At 33.2% G+C, this 14,650-nt stretch overlaps 1 protein-coding gene across 7 annotated transcripts in view; it reads right to left on the reverse strand.

Moving 5' to 3' along the window:
- Positions 1–14,650, reverse strand: part of LOC117234373 (fasciclin-1) — a 380,981-nt gene that overhangs the window by 52,032 nt on the left and 314,299 nt on the right. For all 7 annotated transcript variants that reach the window (XM_033495532.1, XM_033495524.1, XM_033495516.1 and 4 more), the window contains exons 6-7: positions 12,301–12,466; positions 10,761–10,921 (exon numbers count right to left, since the gene is read on the reverse strand). In XM_033495532.1, coding sequence (XP_033351423.1) covers positions 10,761–10,921; positions 12,301–12,466 — 327 coding nt within the window. The remainder of the gene's footprint in view (positions 1–10,760; positions 10,922–12,300; positions 12,467–14,650) is intronic.

Genomic DNA, 14,650 nt, shown 5'->3' on the forward strand with positions numbered 1-14,650 from the left:
TTCGTGTTTCCGTACATTCTGCAGTCACCCTCGTAAATGTATAATCGTGTCGGCGCACATATGTCGAAACGTGTCTCTCGTTCAAAGATGCGTGAACGAAAGGCGAGAGAGCACATTCCAAGATATTGTAGAGTATAGAGAAAAAGGGGTGATTTGAAGGGGGACGTGAAAAATCTAACAGAAACAGGGTGAATACTGCGAGCAGAGGCGAGAGAGATCTGCAAGTGAAACACACGAGGCGGTGCAGTGACGGCAGAACACGGGTTTTCTGTGCTCCCCTACACACCAAATCGTTACTGTGTGTTTTGGTTGTCTTTCATATTTTACTTATACTTTCTCGTTCGAAAGTATTTCTGCTTGTCTTAATGCTGATTTTCGAGCGAACCTGAAAGTAAGTGATTAGTACGTCACCTCCTGAAACGAACGCGAACTCGAAAAATATATTTGTCACGTCAAAAGAAATGTTTCTCTTGAAAAAGGAAGAATTTGTGTTTACGGATCCTTCTATCTTTTTGTTTTCTCTTGATTTCTTCGTTAGAAAGAAATTCTTCCTTTATGTTCCTACGTAAGAATCCGCGGCGTCGTTTCAGAAGGACACAAGGGCACAAATACACAACACAAAGAGTGGACCGTAATTGGATCAAAGAAAAATCGTGAAATATATGGACATATGTGTGTCGTAGAAAAAGCCTTCGAGGTCTCGACGAGAGAACTCCTTTGATCCAACGTCCGGTCCAGGGAGGATCTGGTGCAGACAGTAGGCGAGACGTGCCGAGGATCATTGCTGAAGAACAATCGATATATCGCATGTGATGACAGCTGTCTCGTGAACATTCCATTTTGCTGTCCTGTGTAAAACGTTTGTGTATACAGATATATATATATATATACACACACATATATATACATATATATACATATACATATATATATCTATACATACACAGACAATTATATAAACACATTCATATATGTATATATATGATGATATCGTACATGACGTGCGTTACGATCACGGGTGACAGTTTTTTTTTTTCGGATAGAGATGACGATGAGGATCGTGTTGATTTCTATCGATAAAATACGCGAGATGAACGATCGTGTGACAAGTGATTCGTATTGGTTTCGAAACTGTGAAAATGGAACTGGATCAATGTTTTCTTTATCCCGCGTGTACATATCCGACTTTTATGCGTTCAACTTTTATGTATTATACATAGAGAGTATCGATAGACGGAAAAATATCGGAAAAATAAAGGAATTTCTGGTGTCATCGTTTTCGTACGAAAGGAATTTTTTCATTTCACCTTTTGTCGATGGTAATTTGTCACAACGTACGCGTAGATTATAATGGATTTAAAAATGGTAGCAAACCGGCACAACGTCCTGATTGGGATACGGGAATAGAATTCCGCGTACCTTTTATGTCTTTTCGAACGGAGAACGTTATCGTTCCTTACGATGATCCATTTCCAATACAGCAAAAGAGTGAATAAACGAATTAGTGAAATACGCTGCCGGTACAATTTAATATTGTTCGATACTCGATGCATCGATCACGTAGAAGTGAACACATCGAATGCATCGGGAATTTTAGCAGGCTTAAGCTCGAAAGGGTTTCGCCATGAGTATTTTTTAAAGTATCCTCGAGAGTCCGTTTAATACGTATTTACTTTCGTATCTTTTATTTATCTGCGCAGATCGAAAATTATATTTCCAATGGAATAAACTGCATTATATCGCGATATAAATGCAACATTGTAAGAATGAAACGAAAAAAGCTGCCGTATAAAAACATTTATTTCTCTCGCTGGACTTGTAAAACGTAAACAGGAAGATTAACGTAATTCCTCTATTAAGGAAAACGCAGAAATCGATGGTATTACGATGGAAATAACAAGTTAAGCTGAAACGTCAATTATCGCTTTAGCAGTTGGATCTTTGGCACTCGTCAGAGATACTGCGACAAGTGCTGTGTAATTTAAATTCAAAAGACTGTGAACAGGTTCTGTAACACCGGATCCAGCAAGAAAATCAAAGCAAAAACTTGCTTCCGATGTAATTACAATGGCTACATAATTAAGAGCCACGAGATTCATTTAACTTGTAATCTTTGGTATTCATAAAGTAAGCTAATTCAACTTGTCCTTTGGTCTACAAAATTAAAACGAGGATTACTGAAACCAAAAAAAAAAAAAATATGATCCGAATGTAATAATGTCGAATAACGCATTGTATATCGTATAAGTTCATTTCTTCCACCTGTATTTTACAATTTTATTCTTGTTATATTCTGTGTTCAATTCTCGTAATAGAATTTTATATTTCATAAACATATTTATCATATTTTTATAGAATTAGCAGAGATTATAAATTCAAATTAGTTGACACAGTTGCAATGAATTACATAATTAATCCTTTGAAGAAAATGGCAATTTATTTTGTCTAAACCTGAACTACGTATAATTTTGATTTGATTTTTCAATATATGTATAATTTAGTTCAAGTTCATGCTAATGCCATGATGCTGTCAATTTATGCCTGTCTGTCTATCAATGTCTGTAAGATATATCTTGCTATAAATTAGGAACCAAGTCAGAGTCTAGGTTTATAATTAATTAATGAATCTATGTATATCAGCCAGAGCCTATGTCTACGCTGATGAATTAACAATAGGTATACTATAAAGCTTCTTCTAAAATAAGAACAAATTTAACTCTGTATTAATACGAACCCCTCTCATTTTATTTTTTCACCCATTGACAATTCCAAAAATTATTAACTATCCTCTACCTTAATTAAACGATTAACTGTCAGATCAATTTTGTCTCGAAATTTGTTCCCTTAATCTTGCAACGAGCAACGAGAGACAAGAAACGTAGTCCAACACGAACGACTATATTCTCTCTTAAATCTCTCTTAAATTGAGAGACGCCTCAAAACAACGAAGAAACCGTAAAAGCGACAACGAGCTGATTTAAGCGCGTATCCTCGCGACGATCGCCACAGAGAGTCCCTCGTTTCTAATTGGCCTAACGAGTAACTTCAGTTTAATAACTTCCAAACGGCGCCGCGATGCAGTCAAAGGGTAAAAGATGATATTTAACGATAGAGCACGTGGCGTGCACGGTTCGCAACAGCGTCCAATAACGCTGTTGCAGCAGAATCCGGAGATCAAGAGCGCGAACGCAGGATTTAGACGTATTCTCTAGGAAGGGATGCTAGCTCGCCTTTGCTATTAACTCGTTTTTACAGTGTACACGAGGCGCGACACGAGAGTGTAATCCGATTTAGCAAGGAAGTACAAAGGTACACACCATCTCTCGTCGAGAGCAGTGCGCACGTACTTTGCCAGAGAAATAGGAAGCGAAAGGAAGGAAGGAAATAGAGGGATTACCTGAGGAATAAACTGTTAACATTAATGAAGTTAGCTAACCGATGTATCGATATACAGACTCTGGTAAATATAATATTGCAATTTTTCGAAATAAATAGAGTAGAGGCATCATAAATACTCTGAGAGTGAAGAGTGTGTTATGGACCCATGAAATATACCGTTTTCTATTAGATTATGGTTAAAGAAGATAAGTCTGGCGAACTTCGTATATCAAAGTAATCAAATAATATATAAAATGACAGTTCATCCATAATCACAGAAAAACCATTCGTTCTATTTCACGTTAGCAAGATACAATGTTTCTGATTAAAGCACGAACGAGAATATTTAAAAGAATTGAGAGTGGAGAGACTGAAATTGTTTTCCCAGTTCAATTAAATACTTCTACAACGAGAGCATGTGTAAAATCGTTTCATTATTTCGATATTCTATAATACTGTTCTGCAATGTCTATTGATTGTATTCAGGAAACACGACAATGCGAATAATATTTCATAATGACAATTAGGACACAATAACATACTGCTTATTAATTTTTCGAATGGCTCAAGAAAATGATATAGATAATAATATTTTTCTTGAATGCACTATACAGATCTGCCTTTTACAGTTAACTTCGAAATAAAATTATTCTCTCTGATCCTGTAGTTACCATCGTTCGATATATTATTATTCGCGTTCTTCAATAGTCCATCGATCGAGTGACATAATGACAAAGGTCGAGATTAGAATCGTTACGATACGATAGCTGGCATCACTCTGTCATGGATAGAATCTTTACGAGTTTCGTAAAGCATGACCCTTTTCCTCTCATCTCCGCTCGTGCTTCTTCGAGAACACGCCTACCGTTAGCTTATCTTGTAAACGGGCTACAACGATGCTCTTGCCTTCGCTTCGTCGCGAATTGATAACGTTAGCTCGATATCTCTGAACGTTCTAGAGAGATGTACGAGGGCGGTTCAATTCGAATTGATAGGAGAATCCTTGTCGTCAAGGGATTGCATCTGTATGTGTATGTGTGAGAGAGTCTCCTTTAGAAATGAATTTGTTAAATTTGCATGCGAATCGATGGATTTTCTGCCGTCATTTACTTGGATAGGAAAGCAATCACGAGGAACTAACGATAACCTTTTCTTGAAAGATATAATTTTAAACAGCGAGTTTAAAATTATGCAAAATATGTGTGCAAAAATGTATAAATAATATTCGGTTATAACAGACTTATTAAAAAATTTAATAGTAAATTATATATTTTAGAATAAAGGATACACATGGCTCAACGTTGTCATTTTTGCAATATAACAATGTTCCTTTCCCATCCTTTTTTTTATGAATGTTATTAGTCCATTTTTAAAAATTCGTGATTATAATACTAGCTATATATAGACTGTGGATGTTTATGTACTCATGAAAATCTTATGGGAGCAAAAATATCCAAAAGTAAGCATACTTGCAGTAAAAGTATATTTGTTATATAATATCTACTAGGTGACACTTTCTGTTTTGATTTTATTTTCTCATTTACATTAATAAAAATAATCTTTTATACTGTTATACGAATAATATGAATAATAATAAATTGTACAGACTATAAATATAGCGATAACTATGACGTAACATAGATAGACCACTGTATGTGTTATTGGTACATATATGAATATGTATAAGATCAAAATCAAGCGAAATTTTCCAAATTCACTTCAAACATGTAAGATAAGACATGTTTTCGAGAAATTACTTCACTTTAAAGTGATATTACAATGGGGGCTCCTGAATATACGTGGCTTTAAAGGGTAGGAGATATATATAATCAGTAGAATGGTGACTGGCAAAACCGCAAAACACGGTGACCTGCTTCCGTCTGCGGAAATACGTACGTCGTATGTACGATGAGCAGTACGAAAAAAAATGCTGATTCAGCTTTCACCGGCTATCGTGTAGATACGTGCGGTAGGTCAGTAAAGATGCAAATGGGAAGCACAGGATGAAAGATTCAAGTTTATGTTCCATGTAAAATAACCGCATTTCGGTAACGAAAAATGGTAGAGTCGCGAAACAGATGGTTTAACTACTTGCGTGACCAATACGATTTGTTGAACAAGTACTTGTTTCTCTTTTTTTGCCATAAATTAGTCGGGTTGAAAAAAATGTGAAAAGATAGGAAACGAATAATACGTAACTGTTTGTTGAAAAAAATTAAAAAAGAAAGGAAGTTTAGAATTATGTATATAGTACTCGATTATACAATAAATATTCTATTCTTATTACATTTTTATTTTTTTATATTTATCGTTGAGTATCTACGAGTATTATTAATTTACAAGCGATACAATAGAAGAAGAGCCTCCTCTGTTTGTTCATTATTCCAACTATATCTACTGTAAAGAAATTTCTTCGTCAAAACGAAATCTTACGAATTCTTCGAAGTGTATTTAATTCGAAGTGTTTGACTGACAATTAGAAAATATCCGGTTTCTCTTTCTTGCGTAAAGAAGCTTCACTTTGTAAAGATCAATTTCCCAACTTTAACTCTTTAAAACTGACTTCTACGAAGTAAACAGTAAAGTCTTTGTAGAAAGAGCAAATCTCAGAACTGAAATAGACTTCAAAGGAATTAAAAAGAGGGGAAAGGTGCTTTAGTAAAATAAATCTTCATATAAAATACGAATGAAAAAAAGGTTTGTTCGCAGGTTAGAAATATGACATTAGTAATATGTGAAAAATTCATCGTGGTTACCTTTCCAGTACTCTATTTTTCGATCGAAAAACCTGTCGCATAGAAGTTTGAAATACCATGGTCGTTCCTATCGATAGCTGTTCGTAATCGAATAACAGGAACGTGTGTAGCGTGATGCTTTGGTAAACTATCGAAGTAGTTTAAAGCACCTGTACAAAATTAAATGAAGTCACTTGTAGAGTAATATCTTCAAGCGACTTGGTTCAGAAAAAAAAAATATATACATGTAAATCGAATAATATATATTTCGAGAAATTTACTCGTCGGATCTCATGTGTTTCATTATCAAGTTTATTACTGCTATGTATGTAAGGATATTTATTAATATTGGTAACTTATAACTTATAAAATTTCACTAACAATGATATGTAGTTAAATTATACAAAAGGCTATTGTTTGTATTTATCGAAGCCATTTATTAAAAACGTTTTTAATTGGATTCAGATTACGTTGTATAAACTGCCAGAATTCGTTTTATCGTACGATAACTATCTGTAGTAAAAAAAAAAAAAAAACATAGACGTCAATCACGTTACAAATAATAGAATGTTATTATTGTTCAAACTTCTATATTGAAATTGAAAGACCAGCTTCTCTCATTGCCATCTAAAATTGAAATGTCAGAAAATTCCAAATATTATTTAATTTATATTAGTATGAAATCAGACTATCATTTTTTTGTTAATTTAACATTTCAATTCCTGTTAGTTTAGTAATAATTGAAATTTATATCTTGCAATGCTCGGGATCAAGCGTACAGTAAAAATTGAATCACTTTGTCAGACGTCACTCATCTAACATCATAAAAATAGATCACAAAAAATTATCCTTCCCGAAAATCTCTATTTTATGGCGTAAATAAAAGGTATGGCGTAAAATTGTAAGATAAAATATTACTGTAAAATAAAACTTCAAGTATAAAGAGGACAATAAAATGGTTGATTTATGTAACTTTTTAAGTCGTGTATTGTTCCTTGATTTTGATATTGAGAGATGTACTTTGGCTCAGTATTCTACGCTTTTCTATTATTTATAGATGGTTTCATCTTTATGTAACAGAAGATTCAGTAAATTTTAGTATTCAATCAGATTCAGTTTGGAATTTACTTTTTTCCTTATCTTAATCTAGGTAGGTAAAAATACCGTAACCGAATTTATCTTGAAATGGGTTAAGCTAATTTTTCTTCGACCTGGCTCGAAGAGTTCCTCTCAAGCTACTCCAACAGCTAGGTACACAAACTTGTCGCAGCGGCACACGACAAAAATCATAACAAAGTTTCCAAACGCAAATAACATTGTAATTTAAAATGCCATGTAAAGGATTTGATATTACGGCTACGAAAGTAGTGAGAAAATTTATTGGATCAACTAAAATTTCATTTATAAAAGATGTAATAGAACTTTAAGCGAAAAATTACGGAACGTTTATACCCTAGCATAATGCAATTTTTAATTTTACATGAATGTTATATATATATATATATATATATATATATATATATATATATATTTGACGATAGCTCATAGTGAAACAGAAACTTTTCATCACGTTCTAATCATAAATTACAAAATTCTAGCGAGAAAAGAGAGGGCGAAATGGTAATTTATGGAACATAACGATTTGAAATCTGCAACTGATGATTTTAAATATGCGCGAAACGATGTTCTGTTCGGGTTCTACCTCTCTGATTGTCTCCATAGAAATTTAAATTTGCATAAATATTCGTTGTCTGTTAATTAGGCTGGAAAGTTAGCAAAATCGTAGGAGGATTAAAATCGACGCGAGAAGTTATTTCGTTTTCGGGGTGACGTTTATTGTGAATTCTAACTGCGTGATGCATTAGAGGAGCATTAGTATTCGTGGTCCCGATGCGTTCGTACACTCTGAACGTGATATGGCGCGTGGCGCACGATGCACAGGGCATAGTGCAATGTCAAAGGATCTCGCTTGGCTCTATAGATACGATGTAATACAACGCGAACGTGTAATCACTGCCAGTTGCGACGGTTGTGTACATATATTTTGACACATGTTACGTAGCCACGAAAGCCACATCACTCAAACCGAATGGGGTAATCGTTATTGCGCGAAATTTGATGGACTGTTACTCTGAAATCCAGGTCTGCCTCCCCTGTATTTGTCATGGGAATTCTTGTTAATGGGGATTTAACCCATTCATTCTACCATTATTGATCGATATTTATTTTCCTCCGCGAAGAACCTGGTTGATCACATTAGAATATTATACTATTTAATTTTTTATTCGTAGATACTTTAATTCAATTAACGAGTCAAAATAATATCTATTACACTTAGTCATCCAGAGAAAGTTGTGCTATCTATATGTATGTACATACAACCAGTATGATTTTAGATATCATAACAAGTTCGTCACATTAAGTAAGTAAATAAAAAGATGAAATTATTTTATTCGACTCCTTTAAACATCTAGTCTTATGATTCGATATTGTGACCATACTCATTGAAATTAATTATTTGTATAACTTCGATCTAATAAAATTTTTTATTATGGTACAGCTAACTATTCAAATGGAAAATATAAATCTGCAAGAAATCCTACATGGTTCAATTTATTTCATCATAAATTATAAATTATATAATTCACATCAATCAGTAAATTATAATAATCGAATTATTGTACGTATTAAGATAATATTATAAGATCCGACTGTTTGCAAAGCTATAATTGATTCAAGTATATAAAAGATTTCTGCACGATTATTAAAATTTCAATCGCATCGTTAAGTTTCTATCTTGTCTCGAAAGAGTTGACTCTCTATAATATTCCATAACACTGGTCGTATCGATACACGTTTGAATGAGATGAATCGTATCGTCGAGAAATCTAAATTATTGATAGGTGATTAAACTTTTAACGTCTGAACACGGCCAGAACGCCACAGGCTGTCTCGAACAAAGCCGAATCCATTGAGATCGAAGGCTTTTGAAACGCGAAGAAGAGGGAACGAAGAATACCAACGTTTCGACCAGAGGTAGTTCCAGAGAGCTTTCATACAGATATCAAAAGGAACTCGCGAAATAACGTTCACGACAATAGGGAAACTCACCGTCATTCTTTCGCCAGTCTACCAGGCTCTGAAGCCACAATGCGGTAAATACATTGCGAGTCACTTATAAACTAGCACCTTAAACAACTTCTACGTTTACAATTTCGAGACAGAGTTGAAAAAGAAATATCCTTTCTTCGCTTCGAATATGCAGAGGTTAATATTTTATCATTTCTAAGATTTAGACAATTTTTTAAATTGTTTTAGAGAATTTAGAAAATTGTTTTCTTCGAATTTTTATGTTCTAGTCTTATACCTGATTCAACAGAAAAGAAGCTCTTAAATCCATCAAGGATCAAGCAGTGAAGTAATGTTTTAAAGGTGGTAGATCGCAATATTAAATATTATCAAAATATAAAAAGTGTATTAAATAAAAAGAAGGACTATGATTTGAAAAAAGACACAGTTTATCATATTGCTGTGAGATACTTCAGTTTCTTCAAGTTTCATAAAATTATAGCGTCTAAGAAGAAATAGTAGAATAGTATGAAACAGATTCTTGGAATTCTTTTTCATAATCACTATATAGGTTCGATAGAATGCAATAATATGAATTTATTAAGAGGAAATCAATGGAAAATGTTGGAAATAAAAATTAGTAATATGTTGCGTTAACGCGATGCTGATCCTTAATGAGTTAATGATTGAAAAAGAAGATTCTACTATGAAATTGATAGAGTCGAAAATAAACGAAAGAAATTCATAATGATAGGTTGTACAAAACTGTATAATTTTATATAACCTTATTTGCAATGTGTGATAATACGACGGTGTGATCAATTTTGGAAATATCTAAATATATATAACATTCATTAAAATACTCGCCCACTGAAAGAATGATCAACACAGAGTTTCACTTTGCATAATTATACGATAACCACAGAAAGTATACTATGTTTATCATCTCTCTGAATCAAATTAAAATAACTTCCTATATATTAAATGAATGAATCAACAGCTTCGCTTCATAAAATTGTATTACTTGCAGCACAAGTACAAATTAATAAATAGCTTTAATAAAATTCGCATTATCATGAACAATTATCATGAGCAAAATTCTATAATTTGATATATTCCATTGGAACAAAGAATTAATCTTTTGAAAAAGATATTGCCTGTAAAAATAGTTCAACTCCTTATTAACAAGTATTACCAGAAAATCGATTTATTTCAATTTCGCAGACAAATGGTCTAAACTCGTGCATTTCGATTTGGTTGGGTCGAATGTGTGAAACAAAAGATCACCTTTCGAGCTTGTTCCTGCATTAATTCTGCTTAATTTGCGCGACGAGACGTTAGACAAATTCATATTCGAGGGTGTCATTATTTGCGGCAGACAATAGGACGAGATGAATAGATGATGATGATGCGGTAGTAAGACACGTTATCGTCGTACGATTGACACAGTCGTTTCGATCCTCGATAAAGATCGATTACCGCTTTGTGTATCTACCACTAATGAAAAAAAAGAAAAAAAAAAAGAAAAAGACAAGGTAGTACGTAGAATAAATAACAGAAGATGGATCAAGCACTGACCTCGAGGAAGTCCTTCACCGTGGTATCGACGACCATAAGAGGTCGTTGAATCAAGTGGACTACACCGTTGCGCACTGGAATGTTCGGTTTAATTATTTCTGCTAACACGACTCCTGTTGGATGTCTCACGTCGCCAACTATGGTATTCGATTGCACGTAAACTGAAAATAATATTAACAATTATTAAACCGAACGATGCATTATGCTTGCACGAAGTACGACTAGGTAACGCTGCTGTGGAATTGATTACGAAACGAAACGATAAACGACTGATTTTATGTTCGATTAAAGTCGTTTTTGGTTGTATCGCAATGTTTTTCTTGTTATGTATTTGCTTATCGTTGAGTAGATGGTGATTTGAAAAGAGAATTCAATTATTTTGAATTACGATGAAAAATTGGTAAGTTTATATTATATGTGTTTGATATTTACACACCTAGAAATCAGTGATAATTTCTAGTTAATAAGGCAGTAATTATTAGTTAATGATGCAATCGGTAATAATTACTAGACTAGATAACTACTACTTACTAGATAACTTCTAATGCATAGTTTTCATAAAACTTGAGACATTCATAAAGCAATAAAAAAATAGAAAGACACGTATTTTTTAACCGCTGTAATTCAAGTTTAGGGGATAAAACTACTATCCAAAGTTCCACTTCTCTGATGTTATCCTAGGCACTACCGGAGATAGGGAAAAAGTTTTTCAAACAAATATTTTATAGCTTCTGACGGACAATAATATGATATAAGGGTCTGTGTCATGAAACTTTAAAATATAGTCGCAGCTCTCAAATTTACTTTCAGAGTATACTCAATCAGATATCATTATATCTCTGAAAACTTTTAACTCGATTTATCAAAATTTAAGCTAAAATCAAATATTCCTTCTATATATAACATAGTTTAAGAACTTAATGGCAGTGAAGATAATTTGAGGACATTAAGTTGCAACAAAACTTCCTAATATATATAGAGTGTATCACTTAAATTCAACACTTAAATTATTTCATCTATTTGATGTTCTTATGACGTTATTTTATGACGTTTAAAAAGTATATTTAACGATAAAAAGATTTCTCTCAAGATCGTCTTGAAGATTCCTCTAACATCACTAATATTTTCCGCATATCAATGTTTGTTTTTTTGTATTATCATGAGATGTTGCAGTTTATAATATATCTTTTTATCGTCGTCTCAAATAATAAATTTCATGTGTAACTTTTAAATGAGATACCCCATATACTAGACTCTTTTTAAGCGGCAAAGATAACAGTTATTGGAGTTTTAGTATTCGTTAAGAAGATAAATGGAAACGTGCTGTGAAGAGTTTATATAATTTAATTTCGGCAAATTGCCTTTCCACATCAGTCTTCATTTATATCACTAATGCCTTCACTGTGTCCTCTAAAATGGATGAAAACGTCGTTTAAAACTTTCCTCCTCTACTTAAATTTTAATACGCATTTTATTAATTTCACTAATACTATGGTTCATTGTAAGTTTATCAAATTTCCTATAAAATGTGATCACCTACCTTTATCGTGTTCCTTGAGGAAGCTAACGGTGACCTTGACGTTGTCAGTGAACGCAAGGGTTTCATAAGGTACATTGTGAGGTGTCGGTGTTGTGAAGAGGACGTTGTTGGGTATCACGTGACCATCAATTACCACGCGGTCAACCTTCTCCGGCCTGGGCGTCGGCTGTGAAAGAACAAAACGAGTTTATGGAAAAAAAGAATGCTGCTATAACTTTTTTGAACGTGCTCTATAAATCTCTCTCCATAAACATTTGATTATAATATAAAATTTTTAATAAATTTTATATCATGAATTTTAAATAGATTTGTATTAAATAATTAAAATATTATTATATATATAATAAATTATAAATAATTAGTAAAAAAATGTATAGAAATTCTATTTTAGATTATAAATGAATTTTATTTAAAATTGAAGCTCGAATATTTTTTTTAAAGCGAGTTGTATTTCATGTTTTATTTTTCATTTGCTCGGAAAATGGACCAGTTATAGAAAATAATCGAGATTATTTTAACAATTAAATTCAGATCGCATAACCCATAAATGAAATTTGAATTTCGTTTAGAAATCAACTATTTCTTGGAAAAATTGCTATTTTCATATGTGTAGTTAATCATTCAGAATCTTCTCTATTCTTTACATGAAGTTGTTTTACTGTCAAAGAGCGAACTACATGCATAACTATTCGATCACAACAAATTCTACGCATCAATTCTCAATATCGAGGCTCGATGAATTTTTGGTTATGTAGATTTTCAACTGAACCATCCAACAATTATATATACATATTTACGTTCAAAAGTGTCCCTCGAAACTGTTCGAGTTACATAAATCTTGACTACCTATTGATCGGATTTCCGATTGAACATGTTTTGGACTGCTCAATTTCCCGAAACGTGTAGATTTCCTGACTTTTCAAATTCGTCGTGAAAACATATTGAATTGGAAAGGTTTTCGGTTACTCGGATTTTCGATTGCGCATGTTCCAAATTATTCAGCTTTCTGATTGTACGAGCTGCCTCCTAGTGCAGATTCTGCACTGCTCGATTCTCTGATTGCACCGGTTCTTGATTGACAGGATCCTCGATGATACAGATTGCCACGTATACAAGTCCTGTCCCATATGAATTCACGATTAACGAAATTTGGGATAAGGCAGGAGCTTTGAATTGAACGCGCACTTTGTTCTAACTGCGTTTTCGTTTAACTTGTAATTAACATGAATTTAATTGTGCTCCTGTTAATGTTTCATCAATGTTGATATGATTAAACGTTAATTCAAATATAAATTATTTCACTATATTAATACATAAATATTATTTTATCATATTGATACAGTATTGCCATAATTAGTGTTAGTATACCGTAGAAAGTAAAGTTAATTAGTTAAATTATTACTAAAAGATAAAATGGTTGGGTAAAAGTAACGAAAAATTATCCATTCACTTTCCAAGTTTACATTATAAAGATTATAGAGCGATTATAGATATACTATCTTCGAACGATTAGTTTTTTCGAGAAAATAAAATTCCATTACCATTGTTACAAAAATATATCATGTATAGTAAATCACCTAGCACAATATGATCTCTATTTATACTTCATAAATAGTTCAAGTTATTTCCACCACTCTTTGCTAGAAGTAATTCTTAATTATATCATTACAAGTTTTCTAGCATCCGAAAATTCATTAACTTCGAACGTATCCCAGCCATGATGAAACCATGGCCTAACAAGATAATGCAGCATGTTAGCATCACAAAACAATACCCAAGAATTCTCGCTACTTCCCCTAAAAGCAGCGAAAACATTTAATTAACCGGTCGATAAGACATTGCGTCTCATTAATTACTTGCACTTTCATGCTGAAACATTTCAACCCCTGTCCCTCCCTTGGTTTCGTCTCTGACGGCGTCTGTCCCACAGGGATTCTGGCTGGCTCTAGTTCACAGGGTCCATGTAAACGGCCCCTAATGCGGTGTAATCGCGTAAAACCGCGGAGGCGAACAACGACGACGTCAAAGACGCACAAGGGTGCGGCATTGTTACAGTTGTTCGCAAAAGTATTGGAACGCTTGTGGACCTCTTTTCCGAATATATCATCTACGTTACACGAAATATTCGAAAATTTCATAAACACTGTAACAAGATCATCATGACACACATCACAAACTATCATGACTAGACCGCGGAGTTTTATTCAAATTCAGTAGAAAATTGTTTTATCTACCAAGTATTATAGGAAGCATTATGTTTTGCATATTTCATATTATGTACATATTATGAAATTCTGCGCAATCAAATTTTCTATAAATACATGAAAATCTAATTACGACCATGTCGATA

Source organism: Bombus vosnesenskii, unplaced genomic scaffold (assembly GCF_011952255.1).
Source record: "Bombus vosnesenskii isolate JDL3184/JDL3185 unplaced genomic scaffold, Bvos_JDL3184-5_v1.1 scf7180000013263, whole genome shotgun sequence".
NCBI classification, from domain to species: Eukaryota; Metazoa; Arthropoda; class Insecta; order Hymenoptera; family Apidae; genus Bombus; species Bombus vosnesenskii.